The sequence below is a fragment of the Schistocerca nitens genome, chromosome 8 (genome assembly GCF_023898315.1).
Source record: "Schistocerca nitens isolate TAMUIC-IGC-003100 chromosome 8, iqSchNite1.1, whole genome shotgun sequence".
Classification (NCBI taxonomy): domain Eukaryota; kingdom Metazoa; phylum Arthropoda; class Insecta; order Orthoptera; family Acrididae; genus Schistocerca; species Schistocerca nitens.
In genome coordinates, this window is record NC_064621.1 from 62,015,074 (window position 1) to 62,038,010 (window position 22,937).

At 39.2% G+C, this 22,937-nt stretch overlaps 1 protein-coding gene across 2 annotated transcripts in view; it reads left to right on the forward strand.

The window, feature by feature from the left end:
* Nucleotides 1-22,937, forward strand: part of LOC126198441 (multidrug resistance protein homolog 49-like) — a 439,165-nt gene that overhangs the window by 363,434 nt on the left and 52,794 nt on the right. For both annotated transcript variants that reach the window (XM_049934764.1, XM_049934763.1), the window contains exons 18-19: nt 14,329-14,532; nt 14,768-15,009. In XM_049934764.1, the coding sequence (XP_049790721.1) occupies nt 14,329-14,532; nt 14,768-15,009 (446 nt within the window). The remainder of the gene's footprint in view (nt 1-14,328; nt 14,533-14,767; nt 15,010-22,937) is intronic.

A 22,937-nucleotide genomic window follows, 5' to 3' on the forward strand; every position in this document is an offset into this window, starting at 1 on the left:
CAATCCTGGCTGATGCAAGCAATGTGAGCAGGGGCCATGTCATTTTGTAACACATCACTGTTGGCAATCAAACATTGTACCATTTCATGTACCTGCTCAGCCAAATTGGTCACATAATCTGTTGCAATAAAGTGACATGGCAGAGTAACCGTGGAGCTGTGGAACTCATGATATGGCTGCCTGAATCATTTCCAAACCCCCACCATGTTTTGCTCTTGGGATGTTAACTCAGCCAGAAGCTGAGAAGAGTGTGAAACAAGACTCATCCAACCACATGACTTTCTTACATTGCTCCATAGTCCAGGTTTTGTAGTTGTGGCACTGTGTTTTCCTGTTTTGCACATCTGTATCTCTAATGACTGTTTTGGAATTCCAGCTTTCCCTGCTATTCTCTGCTTATGGAGCTCCCGTCATGTTGTTTTATTTATGAAAGAGCATGTGAGTGGAACATTCAGTTCTGCAGTGACTTTTGTAGCTGTCGGCTTCTTACTTTTTGTCACATCCTCTTCAGTGATGGTCCATCATGATCACACAATACACATTTTTATCCGTGTTATGACTTTTCCTTTGTGCCATATAAATCTTTGATATGGTGCCTATTGAAATGCCAAACACTTTTGCTACCTTGATTATGGAGGCACTCACTGTTTAACTATGTTTGAATTCATTTAGCTTCAATATATGCACTCTGAACTACACAGAACACTGGTTCTGACCACAATTGCCACTTGTAACATATTGAGGACATTGCACAAGTGCCTATCCTCGTACTGAGGACTGATGGAAGACACATTGAAAGAATATTTGTTTATCAACAAAACAAAACTCATTTATAATGTCCTTGAATGAATATTTAAAAGTTTCCCTAGACTGTGATCAAATACTTGAAAGTCAGTTATTACACCGTTATTAATAAAGTTGCTGAATTTGATACTGCTATGATAAAGATTCTTGAAGTTATTAGTTAATTATCAGTTTCTGTAGAAAATGAATCAGTGGATAAACTAATTGGACATAAACTTGAATTATCTGCATGGTGGAGTTGATTTACCACTGTTGCTGTAGAAAAGAAAAAAAAAAACAGTTCAAATTCAGTAATGAGAAATGACAGATATGGGAAAAATGGTCACATTAATTCATGCCATACATGATATTGAGTTTCAATGTAATTTATTTCTGTCTTGAAGTCATTCAAGCAATGAAACAAGCTATGGTACAACTGAACTAAATTGGCGCAGTGTGTACCTCTAAAAATTGATTACATATCTACAGATCAGATCAGCACAGAAACCACTTTGAATGATTGAGCAAAACTGGCATACAACATTGGTCCCATGTGGACCTTATATGCATTTTGCTACAATGTCAGTGAATGTTAAAACAGAAAATTAATGAAATCCAATGAAGTTAGACACATATTAGAATAGAAAATAAAATAGTATAAATTGTAAATTAAAATGACATTACACAGTATATGAATCCAGTTACATAACAGTCTCATTCACAATGTAAATAGATATGTACAAGGTGTACAACTTTGTTTCTGCCACTTTTTCCCCAACATTTGAGGCTTTAATGAAACAAATTGGTTACACATGTATCGTTCAAAGTATTTTCCATTGCTAGCCACTAATTTTTCCTCTCTTTCAGGCAGTGTACGAATCTCGTGTCAAAAAAATTGTTCATCTTTTGAAGTGCTCCATGAATTGATCCAATTTGTGACTTCTTCATGAGATCGGAAGTGTTGTTCAGCCAGGTCATGCACCATTGATCTAAACAGGTGAAAGTCAGAGGGAGCAATGTCTGGAGAATATGGTGGGTAGGGTAGGACTTCCCATTTTAACATTTCCAGTTATGTTTTGACCTCTTTTGCAATGTGGGGTGGAGCATTGTCATACTGTAAAATCAATTTATCGTGCCTCTTACTGTATTGCAGCCGTTTATGTTTTAATGCTCTGCTCAAACGCATTAATTGCATTTGATAACGAGCACTTGTGATTGTTTCACTTGGTTTCAACACCTCGTAGTACATGACGCTGTGCTGGTCCCACCAAATGCGGGGCATGATCTTGGAGCCATGAATATTCAGTTTGGCCGTTGACGTTGAAGCATGGCCAGGATATCCCCATGATTTTTTGCGTTTAAGGTTATTGTAATGGACCCATTTTTTGTCCCCGGTCACAATGCGATGCAGAAATCCCGTTTCTGCCTCTGAAACAACTGTTTACAAACATACAAATGCTGTTCAATGTCTCTTGGTTTCAGCTGACACAGGATCCAAGTTCCTTCTTTCTGAATCATGCCCATTGCCTTGAGACATTTTGAAATGGATTGCTGTGTCACTCCTACTAATTGTGCCAATTCTTCTTGAGTTTGACATGAGTCTTTACTCAGCAATGTCTCCAATTGTGCATCTTCAAAAACATTCTCTCTTCCACCCCTATGCTGGTCTACGACGTTAAAATCACCATTCCTGAAGCATTGAAACCACTCATGACATGTCCTTTCACTAATAGCATCCTTACTGTACGTACTTGAGAGCATTCGATGAGACTCAGCCACTGTTTTCTTCCTATTGAAACAAAACAGTAACACCTCCTGCTAATGACAAGAATTAGGCTCATAAACTGACATTTTCAATCAAGAACAACTTTATGATGCATAGAGAAATCAACTGATGTTCGAATGTGGTTATGTTGACAGAGGTCCAAGCTGTTTCATTTGACCACTACTTACCGTTGTCGCCACCTATCGGCAAATGGCAGAAGCAAAGTTGCATACCTTGTAAATATAACAATACATTTTGCATTTTGGTGGATTGCATGAAAAAAACAATTCTTCCTAGCATCTTTATTAGCTTCAATAAAAATGTACTTCATTTTAGCAATGACAGTCTTTCAAAATACAATCTGGAACTTTCTTAAAGAAGGTTGTTTACTATATTTGCAACTGTTAATCCTGTTAATTACAGTAATTACATTTCACACAGACAGAACAATGCTTTCCAATTACATAGTAAGACTCATATTTTAAATTTATACTTTTTTTTTTAGTTTCAAATAACATTGGATTTCAAATATTTGTCATAAACAATGATCGTAACTGGATTTTAGTGATTTTAAGTAAATAGTATGATTACATTCCTACCAATTACAATGCCTGCTTGAGGCACAAGGAATACTTTGTACAGATTTATTTCATCACAGCAGTTCGCAAGTGTACTATTACTTACATTGTCCATGTATGGCTATGTTTAGGATAGCTTTGACATGTTATTGGCTTTTCAATTAATTAATGCAAGTGAGAATCTGATGGTAACAAATTGTATGGAAGAGGAAAGTTCCTAGCTGCTACTTTTCGATATCCACACAACAACAGGAAACATAAATGTCTCTCCTATGTCGTTTTCTGTTATGTGCCTACACAACGAACCCCAGAGTCATGTTAGGAAGTGGCATGAAAATCAGGGACCCTACTGGGCTGTTGCTGCTAGCATATGACTGCCGACATATTTCTGGTGAAGACCACAATGAATTGGGAGGGGTCTGCAAGTGTGGAGCTCAGAGATGAAACTGTTGGTACCACCAACTTGTAGTGCTGATAGTGAACTGCTGATGTGGCCAGACGGGACTGCTGGTACTGCCAGCTTGAGGCATAGGGCATAACTCACTCTTTACAGTCTAGTAGTGGCCTAAATAGACGGACGTGGATGGATATCTGTGTGGCACTGCGAGGGCACATGACCTGGTGTAGCAGAATAGTGCCCTGTCAAAAGCACACTCTGCTCCAGCAGGCACACTTCTTATCGACAAGGTTGGTGCCCTGAAATGCTGTGGAGGTGACACATAACCCCGTGGAAAAAATGCAGGCCATACATGGAAAATATATCAGTGTTGATAAGAGCTGTTTACGCAAGTCCTCGTAGTAGGGCAGCTGGTTGCGCGGTCCGCCCAGTGTGAGGAGGTATCGGCTACCAGGTGGATAAGACATCCCTTGCTCCTTTAAAAGAGATGATACTATCATCCCAAAGATGCACTATGCTCACGGGGGGTGGGGGGAAGGCAGCCCACCACCAATGCAGACTTCCTAGGAATGGTGACTGACCTCAGGCTCAGGCAGTAGGGGGAGGGGGGGGGGGGGGAGCGGGGCTTTGGTGGGAATTGTGACGAAACTTCCTAGAAAATGCAGTCCAGGGCCCACAAGAACACACGACGGGATTCAAAGTGCCAGTGTGAATGGTGACACTGGTGGCTGCGCAGGCAACCACAAATTGTGTGGCCGTGTCAACACCAGCAGCAACGACTAGGCCAGCCCCAGGAACGGCAATGATAGTGGCAGAGTCAGCGGCTGCAAGAAGACTGGCGGCAGCTGGGCCGGTGTTGAACACAGGGACAAGACAGCTGCCATCGGTGTCAACAAGACTGGCAGCATCATGAGGGCCAGCTGGGACAGGGTCGGTGATGGACAAGCTGGTGCCTGGATCAACGTCATTGCAGAAAAACAAAGTGATGATAGGAAGGATGGGCAGGTCGGGAGTGTTAATGAGATCAGGGTTGGTCTGCTTAGGGCAGTGAAGGACACATGAACAACAGGACAGACAGACATGGCGACAGTGGGAAGGCAGCCAGGACAGAACCAGCAATGGCAGGTTGGGCAATTCGGGTAGCAGTGGCATTGACAGGATGGTGTGGGCCAGTGATGGATGAACTGACAACAAGACCGTCATCATCGCAGGCAGACTGGGCAACAGCTGGTGGGTGCTGGCTAGAACAGGGCTGGTGATGTCCAGACTGACAATGGGGTTGACCTTGTCACACACAGGCATTGCGATAACAGTAGGCCAGCGGTGACATGGCCAGTGCTGACAGAAGGGACACTTTTAAGACGACTGGCTGTAACTGGGCCAGCACCAACAGGGCTGATGCCAGTAATGAGAGAGTTGGTGTCCGATGGCATCACATGCAAGGGCTGGGCACTGAGTGGCAGGACTGCCACTGTAGAACTCTGGAAACAAAACATGGAGAGTCACTTGGCACAACAACATGGTAAACAACCTGACTGAAAGCGACCCATCTTTCCACACACGAACCGCTTTGACACCCTGTCTAGACACTGTTGACCTCACTCACATTCTGTGAAAAAAACTGTCTTGCCATGAACTAAGGAGGTGGGAACGTCCATTGCTCAGCTGAAGGGAACTGGCACCACAAAACTGCAAATTTTACAGATCAACTAACAATTCATAGTGTTTGTCCTCTGGATGAGAACCTGGGGAAAAATGACAACTTTTGTTCTGCCCCCCCCCCCCCCCCCCACCTCTTCCCCCCCCACTGGCAGTTGGCCTTTGGCGGCCATGGTGTGCAGACCTCTGGCGTGTGCTGTGCGCTGCGGTCTGACGCGCTCCGCTCGGTAAGTAAAGCGCCTGTTGCAGTAGTTAGCTGCATTATTTCAGACTCTTGATGGATTCATATTAGAAGGAGAGATGGATCAGCCTAATAGAAGAGACACATTGAAATTTGTTTTTGACCAGAAAGGGCAGAGACCAAATTCATTCGAAATTGAGACATGGCTAGAGGAAGTTGTGAAAATTTCGTTTGAGGATATTATAGGTATTCACCTTTCAATTGTGAGTAGCATTGTTTATGTCAAGCTTAAAAACATGGAATTGCGTGACAAAATTGTTGAATCTAGTGGCGGAACATTTAAGTTCAAACATCACGATGGCAATATTAGTGAAGTTCGTGTTACGCATGCTGGCTTTGGATTAAGAACTGTCCGTATCTTTGAGCTACCATTTGAAATCAGCGCTGAGCAGATCAATTCGTTGATAGCTCCTTATGGGAGAATAATTAGCAATTTTGCTGAAAAGTGGTCTCCTGCTCACAAGTTCCCCGTCTCGAATGGTATCAGGCAACTGCGAGTTGATTTACACAAGCACATAGCCTCGTATATAAATGTTTGTGGTTATCAAGCTCTAGTAATATATGATGGGCAGCCAAGAACCTGCGCATCTTGCGGTGGTACAGGTCATGTCCGCTCGCAGTGTATACAATGCCGAGTGGCCCAGCTTCCTGCAGGCGAAGCAGTGAGACCCCCGGCCATGTCAACGTTGCCTTTAACTTACGTAGCGGCAGCCGCTGGACAACTCCATACGCGGGACGCTCCTAACGCTACTCGGGACGCTACTCAGGATGATGCAGCTTGCGACACTGAAGTGATAATGGAAGTTAGCAAGTCGATGGTGACAACACAACCAAAGAGTCAAGAAAAAGAACCAAATATCTCTGTTCAAATAGAACAAACCCCTGAACCGATTATAGTCCTTCAGAATAAGCAGTCTCCAGAAAATCACAAGGAAACTATCCCATCACTTCCCAGCGAACAGGACCGAGTGCAAGAAACCGTAGAGGCAATGGAAAACGTTGAAACCTCCCCAAGAGTCAGTCCTCTGAGGAAACATAAAAAGAGGAGACTAGCTCACAAGGGCGCTGTACAACTGGCACCGCCTTTGCGAGAAAAAGCAAAGCAGATTAGCAACAAACTGCATGAAGAACAACATAGTAATCCGGTTCCGAGTGTGCAGGCACCTGACCCCTTGCAAGCCAAATCAAATACACCATGCCCCGTGTCAACAGACCATTTGTCACATGAGAGATTGAAGCAGCTAGCAAATTTCGATGCAGACAAGGTTTTCCCTGATACTGGAAATGCAGAAAACGAGACATCGAAAGCTAATCAACACAAAACCTGGGCTGATGAATCAGATGAAATGAATCAAGATGAAGAATTGAATGCAACTGGAGGAACGGAACAGACTCCTGCCCAAAGAGATCAACTGAACACGATGGATACATCATTGCCGGAACATACATGTGAAAAAGGATTTTCCTCCGACAGCACTTCGTATGACGAATATTGACTTCGGTAATGAATAGGACAATATGAGTGCAGTGCAAGCCTACAAAATCGCCACGTTGAACATTAATAAGATACGCTCCTCCCTGCATTTACAACATCTGCAAGATTTTCTATACGCAGATGACGTTGATGTACTACTGTTACAGGAAGTAACAGATATTAAATTAGAAAATATATGTGGGTACATCGCCATAATAAACCCCGGTATCGGTGCAGAGCTGGGAACTGCAATTCTCACGAAAGAAGGCATCCGTATCACACAAATAGCAAAACTTGAAAACAGTAGAGGAGTTGCAGTGACTTAATAATGCCCGCATCATCAATGTTTATGCACCGTCAGGCAACAATAACAGGTGTGTTAGAGCGGATTTTTTAAAAAGTGAAATCGTTCATCTCTTCGGTACACATCAAGATTATATAATCTTAGCCGGCGATTTTAATTCTGTACTTAGCCCAAAAGACCAGACACCGAATTTCAAGTCCTTAGAACTGGAAAGAATAGTCCACCAAATGCAGTTAACCGATACCTGTGAACATACCCATGGCGCACAGCGCGGTTTCACATATTTTACCAGTCACTCAGCAAGCAGACTAGATGGAATTTACATCTTGTCCAACCTTAAGAACCACGTACTCCAGTCTGAGGTCTGGCCCACTATGTTTTCTGACCACGCCACATACATCACCACAGTAAATTTGGAAAAACAAGAGACTTACTGAATGAGGGGCATATGGAAACTCAAGATTATACATCTACAAGATGAGGAATGTCGCATAGCATTTACTAATGTGTGGCAGGAATGTGAGAAACGATTCCTGCTATACAATTCTGTGATAGCTTGGTGGTTACAATGTGCTAAGCCTAAAATAATAAGAATCCTGATCGATTACTCACGACAGAAAAGTTTCTGGATTAAAAAGACAACTGAATTTTATTTTAGCTGCCTTAGAGACCTGTACACCCTGGACACACGATTAATGGAGAACTTTAGCCGGATTCAGAAAGTTAAGGCAAAACTTTTAGCACTGAAGTCGCGACAGTCAGAAGGTTTTAAAGTCAGAATGAGAATACAAAACATTGTAGAAGGGGAAGAAACAGCTATGTACCATGTAATGCATGAGAGTAAGAGAGGGAACAGAAAAATACTGACAGAAGTTAAGTTACCTGATAGGACCAGTCACACAAAACAGAATGAAATTCAAAATGCTGTTCATAAATATATCTCAGATATGATGTATACCAAACCTACCATCGACGAGGCGCGGCGAGATCTTGTTAGAAATTTATCAGGATGAATTAGTACAGAGCAAGTAGAAAATCTCACAGCTGAAATAGAAGAGGACGAATTGAAAGATGCAATAGCACAGAGTCCTAAAAATAAGTCTCCAGGACCTGATGGTATCCCCGTGGAATTCTACCAAGTGTTCTGGTCACAAATGAAAAGCAAGTTGCTACGCATGTACAACGAACTCATGAATGGAAATGTTGACGCTCCCAAAGAATTTCCTGAAGGGATCATAGTTCTAATTCCTAAAAACTCACTTAGCAAAGCAATTGAAAACCTTCGCCCAGTAACATTACTCAACAGTGATTACAAAATTATGGCCCACCTATTAGCAAGAAGAATAAAAATAGTTATTAACTCTGTAACTGGCCCATACCAAACATGTGTAGGCAAAGACAGAAACATCTATCAGAATATATGTGAATATAGGGATATAATATCAACCGCAAATGTATGCCAAATAAAATGTGCTTTAGTGTCATTAGACTACGAGAAGGCCTTTGACGGAGTAGATCATAAGTATCTCCTCGGAATCATGGAAGTAATGGGATTCCCACCATGATTCGTGAGGATTATTCAACAAATTTTGAAAAACAGTGTAGCACGAATAATGATAAACGTACAACTAAGTAGAGGGATTGAATTGACTGGATCCATACGTCAATGTTGCCCAATAGCAATGGCCCTTTTCGCAATAGCAATAGAACCTCTCCTCGCGACACTCATGCACCACCTGCAAGGATTGTGTATAAACAACAAGAAAATAGTGTGCAACGCCTACACAGATGATGTGGGCGTCCTGGTTATAAATGAATATGAAGTGGCGAAGGCTCTTCAAATTGTACACACCTATGAACTTGCTTCTGGCACCAAACTAAATAAAAGGAAGTCAGGCATCATGAACCTAGGCAGAGGAATATGCATGCAAAATCGGGGTCAATTGATGGAAGTATCCACATTGAAATGTTTGGGTATTGAATTTAGGAGCAACATCCAACACACTATTGCAGTCAATTATAAAAAACTACTTGCAAGCGTACGAGCATCTGTACAAGGAAACAGTATGAGGCAACTGGACGAGATACAGAAAACCACACTAGTAAATGTGTATATAACATCCAAAGTTAACTATGTTGTCCAGGCTTTCCCGATGCCATCAGAAATAGCCAGAAGAATTTTGTCTGCGATAGGAAGCTTTGTAAGCCAAGGCAACATTTTCAAAGTGAAGTTCAATACACTAACACTCCCCACTAGGAAAGGAGGTTTAAACCTCGTTGATGTCAGTTACAGGTCACGAGCGTTATATGTGTGTCGAATGTGCAAGCAATGGAAACAGATGACCGACAGCTTAACGGCCAACTTGCTGAATGAAATTGCTCCAGCAAGCATGCAGCCACCAATAGATGTGCAGCATATACCAGCTGGTCTTTGTCACCTAAAAACTTTTCTCGTTGAGTACAGTTATATCTCATTGAGGCTCTCAGAACAGCAGTTGACGAAAGTAAAGGACATCTATACATATTTGATGGAAGCTAAGGAAGGAAATATTGTTGAAAACAAATACCCCAACAATGATTAGTCTGCAATTTGGAAAAATATCCATGACTGGAACTTACCCTCTAAGGTGAAAGCAACTTGGTATAATGCAGTCAACAGGAAAATATCAACTAATTCTAAATTGCATGCTATACATCTCACAAATTCGCCCTTGTGCAGAAGAGCAAGGGACATATGGCATATAGTTAAGCAGAAATTAGCGACCGATAACAGAACATCTCCAACCGTTTTCACCGCCGCAGATTTTCTGACTCCAGACGCAGTGCCATATCCTAATACAAAAAGAAATGATGTTAACTGGCTAAAAGGGCACACAGTGCACTATATCTTGAAGGCAGAAAATAAAAGCAAAGAAGATTACTGGGTGTATCTAATGACTCAGCCCATCATCTCATGCGGACAAAAGACTACAAAAAAAAATTATGCATGCTTCCTAAATAGAATCATGGAATAAAATTATACAGAGAACAATAATAGATTAAGATTGGTATGGAATTGAGAGATGTCAGCCTTGCACGCTTACTGATAACTGGAACCGGAATGTCTTCGCTCCTTTCACGAGACACTACAGAAAAGAAATCAAGTCCGTGGCAAGACACACCGGACTACATCCTCATGAAGAAATTACACATCAAATTTTATGTATTTTATTTTTTTTAAACATCTTATGCCATACACAGAGAAGTTTTAAGTTCTAAAAAACGTTTTTCAAGGGGATACAAGATTTTATGTTTTCCTTATGAAGATGAGAGACTTCACGTTTCAGTTAATTTTAATATACTTGTCTTTCCATTAGGAAGAGGAAGATTTGTTTCCTTTAATTAATATTAAAAAGAAATATTTATTCTCGTTTATGTTAGCAAAGGTAATTTAGGCATCCAGCATACAGAAAAGAAATAGGAAGCCGACAAGAAAAAAAAAAAGTGGCCGAGCACTCACAAAAAGTAAGAAAAATGAGGATTTGGCACCAAAAACATAAAAAGTACATAAAATAAAAAAGTAAAACAAGTTGGTAGAAGGATTGGGGGGGGGGGGGGGGGGAACTGGCAAGAATATTAGCACTTCATTTCCTAACTGTGTGCTGTAGGCCACAAAGTGCAACACCACCTGTTGACAGTGCAGGTCCTCCTCTTCATTCTGATCGTCAGACACTTGATAAATTGGTGCAAGTGCAGGAGCAGCCTTCTAAGACATGGCTGTATTAGCCGAAACCTGGGAGAGCTGAATTACACCCTGCAGCAGTTTCTGAATTTGCTGATGCTGTTACCAAAAAATGTGAGGCAAAGAAACCTCCACCAATGGGACATACATGATAATGTAAAAGGACTCTCAAACCATAAGCAAAAATATGTTGCCTGTCTTGGGGCTTGAATTGCCATAAAAATATGAAAAAGATTTTAAACGTGGCTGGAACAGCAACTGTTGAAATTCTTCACGATAAAGGATGACAGCCAAAACAGTTGCAGGATAAAAATTTATTAAATTTCTTAATTATTGATGACACCTTTGGCACAATTGTTTTATTAATCTCCATTGCATGATGTAATTTTAGATTTTTTACTTCTGATGAAAGTATATTTATATATACCAAAACCTCGGTCAAGAATTTTAATAAATTTTTATCCTACAACTGTTTTGGCTGTCATCCTTTATCGTGAAAAATATGAAAAAGGCACCAAATAACCACTGAAAACAATACAGACCAACAGAATAAACAAAGATAATTCCATTGGCAACAACACATGAATGGAGGACAACCGAAGTGACCCATAGATACTGTTGGAAGATTTGCAGAAAGTGACTAACACCACTGAATACAGATTGTGACAACATTAAAATCAGGAATACACCACAAAAAAAAAAAAAAAAAAAAACCATGTGCACAAGTGAAATCCTATTCGCCAGGAAACCTCTCAACCAATGAGGAACACAATGCTACTCCAGCAAACAAACTAACACACAGCAAGAACCATAAACCACACATGAAAATAGTCCCATCACCATTCTCCGCTATGGCAGATGATTACTGAAAAACTACATGCACAACTTGAACTCAAAGACCTTTATTCTCGTTGACTCTCGTACTATATGGTGGATGAGAAGAGAGAAGTCAACTACAACAACTAACTTTAACACACGTGGATCCAGACTCATTGCCATGGAAGGATAGTGGATGAGAAGGGAGAAGATGATGTTAAAACATACTATAACACACATGAGAAACAGGCTCATCACCACTAGTGGATAGCAGATGAGAGGGGAGAAAACAACATCAAACGCACGTGTCCCTCATGTGAGAGGCAAATGCCTCCCCTACAAAAAATGACAGATACAGAACAACAGCAAAAAAAACATATTACCACATTGCCATTGAAGTATCCTCATACTGAGGAGTGACTGAAGACACTTTAAAAGAATAACTGTTTATTAATAAAACAGAACTGAATTATAATCTCCTTGGATGAATATCCACAAATCTACATACAACAGAAATATCTCTCCTGTGTGATGCACCTACATGACGGGGACCAGAGTTATGGTAGACGGCGGCATGAAGATCTGGGATGTTACTGGACCAGTGCTGCTGGCACATGATGATTGACATACTGCTGGTGAAGACCACAATAAACTGGACATGATCTTCTGGTGGGGAGTGCTGAGATGAAACTGCTGGTACTGTCAACTTAAAGAGCAGGGACTGAACTGCTGATGTGGCCAGATGGGACTGCTGCCACTGCGGACTTGAGACAGTGGGCGTAACTCACTTAGCATGGTCCGGCGGTGGCATAAATAGTTGGGCAGGATGGATATCTGTGTGGCGCTATCAGGGCTCGTGACCTGGCATAATAAAATAATGTCCTGTCGGAAGTACTCTGCTGCAACAGGCATGCTACCTGATGTCCTTGGTAGACAGCACAGGTCATACGAGGAAAATATCTCAGTGTTGATGAGAGCCACTTACATACATTGTCCTGGTAGGGTGGCTGCTTGTGTGTGAAGGAATCAGCTACCAGGCAGATACGACACACAAAACGTAGGGAACCTGGTATATTTTAGTGACATAAATATAGATTATATGAAACTGTTGAAATCTTATCAGTACAAAATTATATGTAACACAATTAATAGCTGAGATTTTACTAGCAAACAAAAATCAAACCTGTGTGACTCCTCATGTTTTTCACATTGAGTAGAAATATCATCTGAGTGAATGTGAGCAGTAACCCCATTATTCCATGTGGCTCCGAAAGCTTGCACATTTCCTTAACTTGTGTGTGTTTTCTCCTGCTGTCACTTGGTGTGTGGCCTTGTCACATCAAAATTTCTACCATCTGTGTGTAATATCATCTGCCTCAAGTGTTTTAATGTGCCATTTGCACACTGCCACCTACATTTCTTACATTATTTCAGTCCTATAATTGATTTTCAGGCATACTTTCAAACTTGCTCTGTTAAATTAGCTTTTTTGTTAAAACTTATCTACACCAAAGCAAACAGTACAATGGCAACCATAAAATTGAGGTGGTTCAGATATTTTCCATTAACACACATTTCTTCTTCTTTCTCCCAGTTTAATGATCTAAAGAGGTCCTTTAGGGTTTCTGAGGATAGTTTTGGTGATATAGTATCTACTTGCCTGCACCTCTCTATATTCTGAATGTCTGACTATCCTTATAGACTTTAATGGAAGCTTTGATGTGAAAATATTTTTTCTTTGGCTAATATAACATGAATCAGTGCCTTATATAAGTGGTGTTGGTACAGATTTGTTAAATCTGAAAAAAAGTGGTAACTTATACTTGTAGCTCTGTTCTGTAATTTTGTTCTTGACTATTGCCTGGTACGTTCTGTTATTTTTATCTCTAAAACCAGCTGTATTCTTCATCTGGTTAAAATCTAATTTTTTTCTACATGTTTTATACTAATTTTTGGTGAATATTTTCTGTCTTTGTTCTTTGTAAAATAGACTAGTTCAGCATTGTTTCAGTGTTGGGGCACTGCCTTAGTCTGCTTTCATTCCGTAAATAATGTTTTAGGTTCCTTTTGTGATATCCATGCACCAGTTTAACAGTTTGCATTGAATCACAATTATTTCTTGGTGCCTTTCCTTACTTCATATACTGAATGACTTGTAATTATCTTCATTATTAACTATCTTTGTTTCTGATTCGTACCTTGAACCATACAAACATTTAAGGAAATCTTGGAATGCTTGTCTAGGTTTTTCTCTGTCATTACATAAATTGCCATCTACCATCTTACCCAACATAACTTTCTGTTTTCTCTTTTTCACACTCATTCTTCTCAGCTGTAACCTTCACCATGGGATACAACATATACATTGATCCACTATGCAAGCAGTAGTAGTACCCAACCTTTTGCAGAAATATAGGGAAGAAGAACAATTACAAGTGAAAGATTAATGCTGTTATCACACTCTGCATTAGTGTATCACCAATAAAATTCATTACATATGTTTAAAAAATTGATGAATGCTGTATTATGTATGTTATTTTTTAACTGTCTTCATTCAGTGTGTCTAACATAAAATTTTGTTTTTACACAGGCTACAGGGAGTCGTATAAGCACTATCCTCCAGTCAACTTCAACACTTGTAATTGGATTTGCACTTGCAGTATACTATAGTTGGAAACTTGCACTTGTAGCTATACTTGCAGTTCCTATTGTCTTCATTGGTGTTTATCTGGAGTCACGACATATGCGGGGGCAAGGTCTTCATGAAAAGGAGGCCCTTGAAGGAGCATCAAAGGTAAAGATAATATTTGCTCTACATAAAAATGAAACTTTGTGTTTACAAGAAGAGTTTAACTACATATACTGTGTAAGTGAAAGTCTGACCGAAGACTGACACCAGCGTTTATTTAACTATGAATTTTAATTTGTAAACCTACATGTTTCTGAAACATCAACTACAAAATTTCTTGTGTTGCTTGAATTTGATCAGAAATATGATTTGTTGTTCATCAACTGTATGTGTTTTCCAGATTGCTGTAGAAGCCATTTCCAGTATTCGAACAGTGGTCAGTCTGGGAAGTGAGATCACCTTCTTGGAAAAATACACAGCAGCTCTTGCAGAATGCCATAAAACTACAAGAATAAAAACCAGAGTTAGAGGATTGGTGTTTGCTTTGGGGCAATGTGGACCATTTTTTACATATGCGTTTACCCTGTATTATGGTGGCTACCTTGTTGCACATGAAGGACTTCAATATGAAAATGTCATAAAGTAAGTAACTGATTGTGCCAAAAAAGACAAAAAATGATGTTTAAATATGGCAATGATTTATGTATATCGCACTTTTTTTGGTGTAAGTAGATAACACATATAACTCTGCCGTGTGAAATGGATGGGGAAATATTTTGTGTTTTTATCAGTTGTACATTCGACTAACCATAGGTACATTAATCACTGCAAAAAATAAAAACATCTGATTGCAACCCTGCCTTCAAATTGTATACTCAGCTGTTTTTCCTCTGCAATTGTTTATCTTCGCCCATTTTCACTGTCGCTCAGAACCTGGGTCAGTGGAGCCTTTCCTTATTATCCCATGTGGTAAGTCTCCCCTGACCCTGGATTCTAGGTGATTTTTTCATAACTCTCTCCATTTCCTAAATCTCACCAGTCCTTTTCCTTCATCCCTTTTCCTTCCCCTTCAGTCCTTCTGCCAGAAGGAGTGATTGGCTCCGAAAGCTTGCACATTTCCTCAACTTATATGTGTTTTCTCCTGCAGTCACTTGGTGTGCAGATTTTTTATCTATCCAGTTATATGTGCCAGAGATGTGCATAATGCAGTGTGACTTCAGTAGTGAGGTGATCTTTGATTCATTTTGTGTAAGTATACTATATGTATATAATTACATGATTAACTTTTAATATTTCTGTGTTTGCACTACTTAACAGTAATGCTGCTATTGGCAGACTACATCACATGCCCTATGCTCTGAATATCTGCTATATTTGGATGGCAAGACCACGTGACATGAGCTATGACTGGGTGACAAATGTGCATCGCATTCTGGATTTCATTGCTTCGCAAGCTGCTGTGCTGTATTTGGTTGAATTTGTGTTTATATTTTCATAATAAAAAAATATGCATCATGAATGTTGCTGCTCATCAGAGATGTTTCCAAAAAGTGCTATTTATTGATGGTTTTCATTTCCTGAAGTTCTGGGGAGTTCTATGCAGGTGTATAAAACATTCACAGTTCAAAGCATTACTTAGTTTTGCGGCTGCAAAGGAAAGTATATTGTCACTTAACATGGAAAAAATATACTTCACCAGGTGTATCTCGTAACCTGGGAAATGTGTATTTTCACATAGAGAAATGATGTTTTTAATCAGGAAAAATCCAGAATTTTTTCCCCCCTTGTCTGTGTGTACACACTTTGGTGTCATCGATCCATGGCTTTCAGGATGTGATATGAGAAAAGTGAAAGATGGATTTTGCACAATAAGTGTTTTTGGAATCTGTGCAGGTTGTCATGGAGGAGTTCATTCTGTTTGAGACATCTCATTATGCTTGAGTGCAGAATATTTTCTATGATTGTACAACATATGGAAATGAGTGTGACTGGATGGTAATTTTGTGGCTCACTTTCATTATCCTTCTTGTGGATGGGTGTGACCGGTGCTTTTTTTTCCAATTGCTGGAGACAGGGCCTTTTTCCCCAAGGGATTTATGGTATATTACAGAAAATGGGGCTAACACAGCTGCAAATTCTGTGTAGAATCTGAAAGGAGTACCATCAGGCCCTGGTGCCTTGTTTAATTTTAGTGATTTTAGCTGTTTGTCAATGCCACTAACACTGCTGTCTTTGAACTGAAGTGAACTGGCTGGTACATGTATGTCTTCCTTAGTAAAGGAACACTTGAAAATGAAGATCAATATTCCTGCTTTTGCATTGCTGCCCTCAATTTCAGGGCATGCCTTTTTTATTTTTTTTTATTTTTTTTATTTATAGAAAACCTAGAGGATAAGTTTGGGAAAGTGGTGGTGCTGTCCAAAATACGCAATGGGTCAGTCCTGATTCAGACAACATCTCGAGTCCACTCATGGGCATTGCTTGCTTGTGACGAGCTGGGTGATATTCCCATTTTGGTCACTCCCCATAAAACCCTAAACATGGTCCAGGGGATTATTTTTCATCAAGACCTGTTGAAGTCTGACAATGAGCTATGCTCCAATTTAGAACGACAGTGTGTTCACTTCATGTGGCATGTCTATAGGGGATCTAAAGAGAATAGGGTTGCTACTGGTGCCTTCATCTTGGCCTTTGATGGTGATCCATTACCTGAAAAGGTCAATATGATGACATACCAATGAGACATAAAATGATACCTCCCACCCCCCTTTGTGGTGTTATTTAAGTGCTGGAAATACAGGCATGTGTTTCCCAGTGCAATTCCAATGCCACATGTAGAGACTGCTGATGTCCACTGTATCTGAACACTCCATGTGCCCTTCCTCCAACCTGTGTCAACTGTGGAGCGCACCACTCCCCCTGCTTGCTGGACTGTGTGGTACTCCAAAAGGAGAGGAAAATTATGAAGTACAAGACCATGGACGGGCTGACTTACCAAGAGGCTGAACAGAAAAAGGTTGACTTAGTATTAAGAAAACAGTCTTAATTGCGTTTTTTATCTATTTAGTGATGCCCAGTTTCAGCCCATCACAGGAGTCATCTTCAGGGCAAACATACTGTGAAATTACAATATATATCTTAGACAAAACTAATGATAACCATCTTAAAAGAGTGGGTGACATAAATATAATGTTTTACCCACTGGTCAACTGCTGGTGGCGTCACATCTACCAAGGTGTGGCAGGAGACTGTAAGGAATTTACCTTATGTCTGGGTTTATATAGCAAGCTATGAGCACATGAGTGTAAGCAATGCTACCAGCAGTGACCAATGGTAGATGTCCAGGCTTAAAAATTGAAGCATAAATACAATTTGTGTTAAGATTACAATGTGAAGAAACCATATTCATTTAAAAAAAAAAAAAAAAAAAAAAAAAAAAAACGCTGTTAGATAAATAAACATTAAAAAGTATGAGAAAAAACTTTTCAACGTCAAACCTATAAAACAAGGTTAGCAAGTTGCCTTAACTTCATTCATAATATACTATACAGTTTCCTGTCTTTATTCTATTTACTTTATGCTTATTTATATCCTATTTCTATTATTTAATAATGTAACAAGTTTAAGTGTACCTCTGGTACAGGTACTGTAGATGCTGTTGCCATGGTAGCAGCCCACCATGGCTGTCCTCTCTGCTACAATGTTAACAGTTGCCTAGTAGAGGCACTATGGACACTATTGCCATGGCAGAAGCGCAATATGGCTGCTCCCTTTGCCACACTGCTGTCCGTCGCCTAGGCAACGATAGGATCGATACACACTTCGGAATGACTCATCATCGTAGTGCAAAAGATATTGGCCACCTACATTGCATATAAAGGTGTCTGCCAAAAATACAAACATTTTGCCTTTATATTAAATATGATACTAAAAACGATATTTAGTGAGTGATGATGTTTTGATTTTTATTTTAACGGATGTCGGTTGTTGTATTGCTGCTAGCTGCATAAAAGAAAATAAATTCTAAGTAGTTATGTACTTGTCAAACTGCACATTATGCTGGGAGAAGTATCAGCTATGTCCATTACTGGTTTATGGCAACAGGTAGCAGAAGGAACAGGCCTAGAACTAAGTCTGACAGTTTTGTGGTGAATGTCAAAAATCAGTTTGACCTGTTGCTTCAGTTAGAAACTGATGAGCCTCAAGCAGAGGTAAGTGTAGACAGGACACAACAAACTTTCAATAGGAAATTGAAAAAGAATGTAGGAAAGTCATCGAAAAGGAAGAAAGTTTTGTTGTTAGGCAGTTCTCATGCCAGAGGTGTAGGCCAACTTCTGCAGGAGGAATTAGGACCAGAATACCAGGTCACAAATTTTTTCAAACCAAGTGCTAGTCTGGATCAGGTGACAGAGGATTTAGGTTCACTCTGTAAAGGATTTACCAGGGAAGACACCGTGGTTATTGTGGGAGGGCCAGGGAACAGCATCGACAGAGATCCTGGGTACAGTATAGAGTGTGACCTGGTAAAGATTGCGTCGGCATCGAGACACACCAATGTTGAATTTGTATCTGTCCTGAGACGCCATGACCGGCCTCATTTGAACTCTTCTGTTGGGAGAGTTAATTTGGAGTTGGAACGGCTGCTTGGGTCGGGTGCGGGGGCTCATATTGGTGTGGTTCCTGTTGATTATCTCAGTAGGTGGGACTATACCAGGCATGGCCTACATCTCAACAGGAAAGGGAAGGGGAAACTGGCTGGGGTAATAGCAGGAAATTTAAGGGGGGGAGGCACTGCCATGAATGGTAAAATACCAGTGGTTACAGGTGTTGGAGCAGCACCTTTTTTAGGATAGGTAAGACAGAAAGATGTCAAGTTCTACGAGAGGTCAGGATTGAAACAAATCTTCAGTTTAGGAAAGAAATTAAACAGCACAATTCTAGCACATTGGATCACCAATCACAGCTATCAATTATAAATTTTCACCAATCACCAGAAATTTTATCTCCACCAAGTTGTATCTCAGTCCTAGGTAATTGCATTGATGAATTAAAGTCACCCAACCCAGTTGACATAATCTGCCTCTCTGAACACCGTGTGACCACTGGTATAGGAACTAGGCCTAAGCACAATGAGAAACTCAGACAGGAGAGTACTGCAAATGTTAGAATAAGGAAAGGTTCTCATAAAAGTATAATTAAAAATAATGTAAGTATATTTCATCAAAATATTGGGAGTTTAAAGAATAAAGTAGATGAGCTTCTAGTTTGTTTAGAAGATTTAGAAGCTGAGAATGAAATAGATATACTATGCCTGTCTGAGCATCACATTGTTACTGATATGGATAAGGTAAATGTAAGTGGATATAAGCTCTCTGCACATGTAATGAGAGAAAATATGGAGAAAGGAGGAGTTGCCATATATGTCAAAAGTTATCATTGTGCAAAAAGTATAGAAACAAAAAAGTTTTGTGTAGAGAAACATATAGAAGCATGTGCCTGTGAGCTTAAATTAAATAAAGGCACATTTATAATTGTAACTGTATATAGGTCCCCATCAGGAAATTTTCATCTATTTCTGAAAAATTTGGACTCCTTGTTGTGCTATCTGTCAGACAGGGGGAAGCAAATTATTATTTGTGGGGACTTCAATGTAGATTCTCTGAAAGAGGGTAATAGGAAAAATGACCTTGAAGTATTACTCGGTTCTTTCAATTTGACACCCGTTATTGATTTTCCTACTCGGGTGGTAAAGGATAGCAGCTCACTGATAGATAACTTCTTTATAGACCAAGATAAGTTTAACCAGATAAATGCTCAGCCTGTTGAGAATGGTCTTTCTGATCATGGTGCACAGCTAGTTACAATATATGACATAGCTCCATTCAGCAATACTAAACAGTCCTCCAAAGTAGTACGTCCAGTCAACGATTTAACAATTGCAAATTTCAGGGAAAGCCTACAGCAGTTAGACTGGGATGAGGTGTACCGTGAACCTGATGCCAATTTAAAATATAATTTATTTCATGACATTTTTGTAAATGCATTTGAAAACTGCTTCCCCAAGAAAATAGTTAAATATACTCGTAAGAAACCTTGTAACAAGCCATGGCTTACTAAGGGTATAAAAATATCTTGTAACCGGAAAAGGGAAATGTATCTGACAGCAAGAAAGAGTAGTGACCCAGAAACTATCAAAAATTATAAAAACTACTGTGTTATATTAAGAAAAGTTATTAAAAAATCCAGGAGTATGTGTATCATGTCTGAAATCAGCAACTCTGATAATAAAATTAAAACAATTTGGAATATTATTAAAAGAGAAACAGGTCAACCAAGAGCAGAGGAAGACAGTATTACCATCAAATTGAATGAAAACTTTACGAACAAAAAGTCAGAAGTGGAAAATATTTTTAATAATCATTTTCTAAATGTTGTGGATATAGTAGGATCCAGGTGTTCATTAGAAGATGCTAGGCTGTTAATGGAAGAGGCCATACCTATGCAATTTGATACAATTGAAATCTCACCCACTTCTCCCTCTGAAATTAGGAAAATAATAAACTTGCTTAAAAGCAAAAACTCACATGGAATTGATGGCATTTCCAGCAAAATACTAAAAGCTTGTTCTCAACAGATAAGTAAGATTCTCAGCCACCTGTGTAATAGCTCTCTGGAACAGGGCATTTTCCCTGATAGGCTGAAATATGCTATTGTTATACCTTTGCATAAAAAGGGGGATAGATCTGATGTCAACAATTACCGTCCAATCTCCCTTCTAACAGCTTTATCCAAAATTTTTGAGAAAGTAATGTATTCAAGAGTAGCTTCACATATCTGTAAAAATGAAGTACTAACAAAATGTCAGTTTGGTTTCCAGAAAGGTTTTTCAACAGAAAATGCCATATATGCTTTCACCAGTCAAATTTTGAATGATCTAAATAACCGAACACCACCCATTGGGATTTTTTGTGATCTCTCAAAGGCTTTTGATTGTGTAAATCATGAAATTCTGCTAGACAAGCTCAAGTATTGTGGCATGAGTGGGGCAGTGCACAAATGGTTTAATTCTTACCTAACTGGAAGAGTGCAGAAAGTAGAAATAAGTAGTTCTCGTAACATGCAAAGATCAGCACATTCCTCAAACTGGGGAACTATCAAGAATGGGGTTCCACAAGGGTCAGTCTTGGGTCCTTTGTTGTTCTTATTATATATTAATGACTTGCCATTCTATATTCATGAAGAGGCAAAGTTAGTTCTCTTTGCTGATGATACAAGTATAGTAATCACACCTGACAAACAAGAATTAACTGATGAAATTGTCAATACTGTCTTTCAGAAAATTACTAAGTGGTTCCTTGTAAACGGACTCTCACTGAATTTTGATAAGACACAGTACATACAGTTCCGTACAGTGAATGGTATGACGCCATTAATAAATATAGACCTTAATCAGAAGCATATAGCTAAGGTAGAATATTGCAAATTTTTAGGTGTGTCCATTGATGAGAGATTAAATTGGAAGAAACACATTGATGATCTGCTGAAACGTTTGAGTTCAGCTACTTATGCAATAAGGGTCATTGCAAATTTTGGTGATAAACATCTTAGTAAATTAGCTTACTACGCCTATTTTCACTCATTGCTTTCATATGGCATCATATTTTGGGGTAATTCATCACTGAGGAATAAAGTATTTATTGCACAAAAGCGTGTAATCAGAATAATAGCTGGAGTCCACCCAAGATCATCCTGCAGACATTTATTTAAGGATCTAGGGATATTCACAGTAGCTTCTCAGTATATATACTCGCTTATGAAATTTGTTATTAACAACCAAACCCAATTCAAAAGTAATAGCAGTGTGCATAACTACAATACTAGGAGAAAGGATGATCTTCACTATTCAAGATTAAATCTAACTTTGGCACAGAAAGGGGTGAATTATACTGGCACTAAAGTCTTTGGTCACTTACCAAATAGTATCAAAAGTCTGACAGATAACCAACAAGTATTTAAGAAGAAATTAAAAGAATTTCTGAATGACAACTCCTTCTACTCCATAGAGGAATTTTTAGATATAAATTAAGAAAAAAAAACAAAAAAATAAAAAAAAAATTAAAAAATAAAAATAATAAATAAAGAAAAACAAAAACACAATAAAATAAAGTTGTTATATTAACTTAAGTATGTTGTTAAATTAACCTAATTATGTCATGTATTGGAAAATTCGACTCGTTCCACATCATTACGAAATATCGTATTCATGATCCATGGAACTAGTATTAATCTAATCTAATCTAATCTAATCTAATCTAAAACATCATCATTAGGGCACCGTAGCACTACATGCCACATAGGATTATCATAAAACTATGTAAAGCTTTAAGTAAATGTCTTAAGGTCATAGTTAGATGTCATGTAACTAGAAAACTTATGGATGTCAGTTACAAAGCAATGCATAATGGTAATTGTCGTATATGTAGGGTGCTTTTTTTTAAATAATTAAAATCAAAATTACAAGAAAGGAAAAGTATCATCCTTGCATGCAAATAATACTCTAGAAAAGCTCA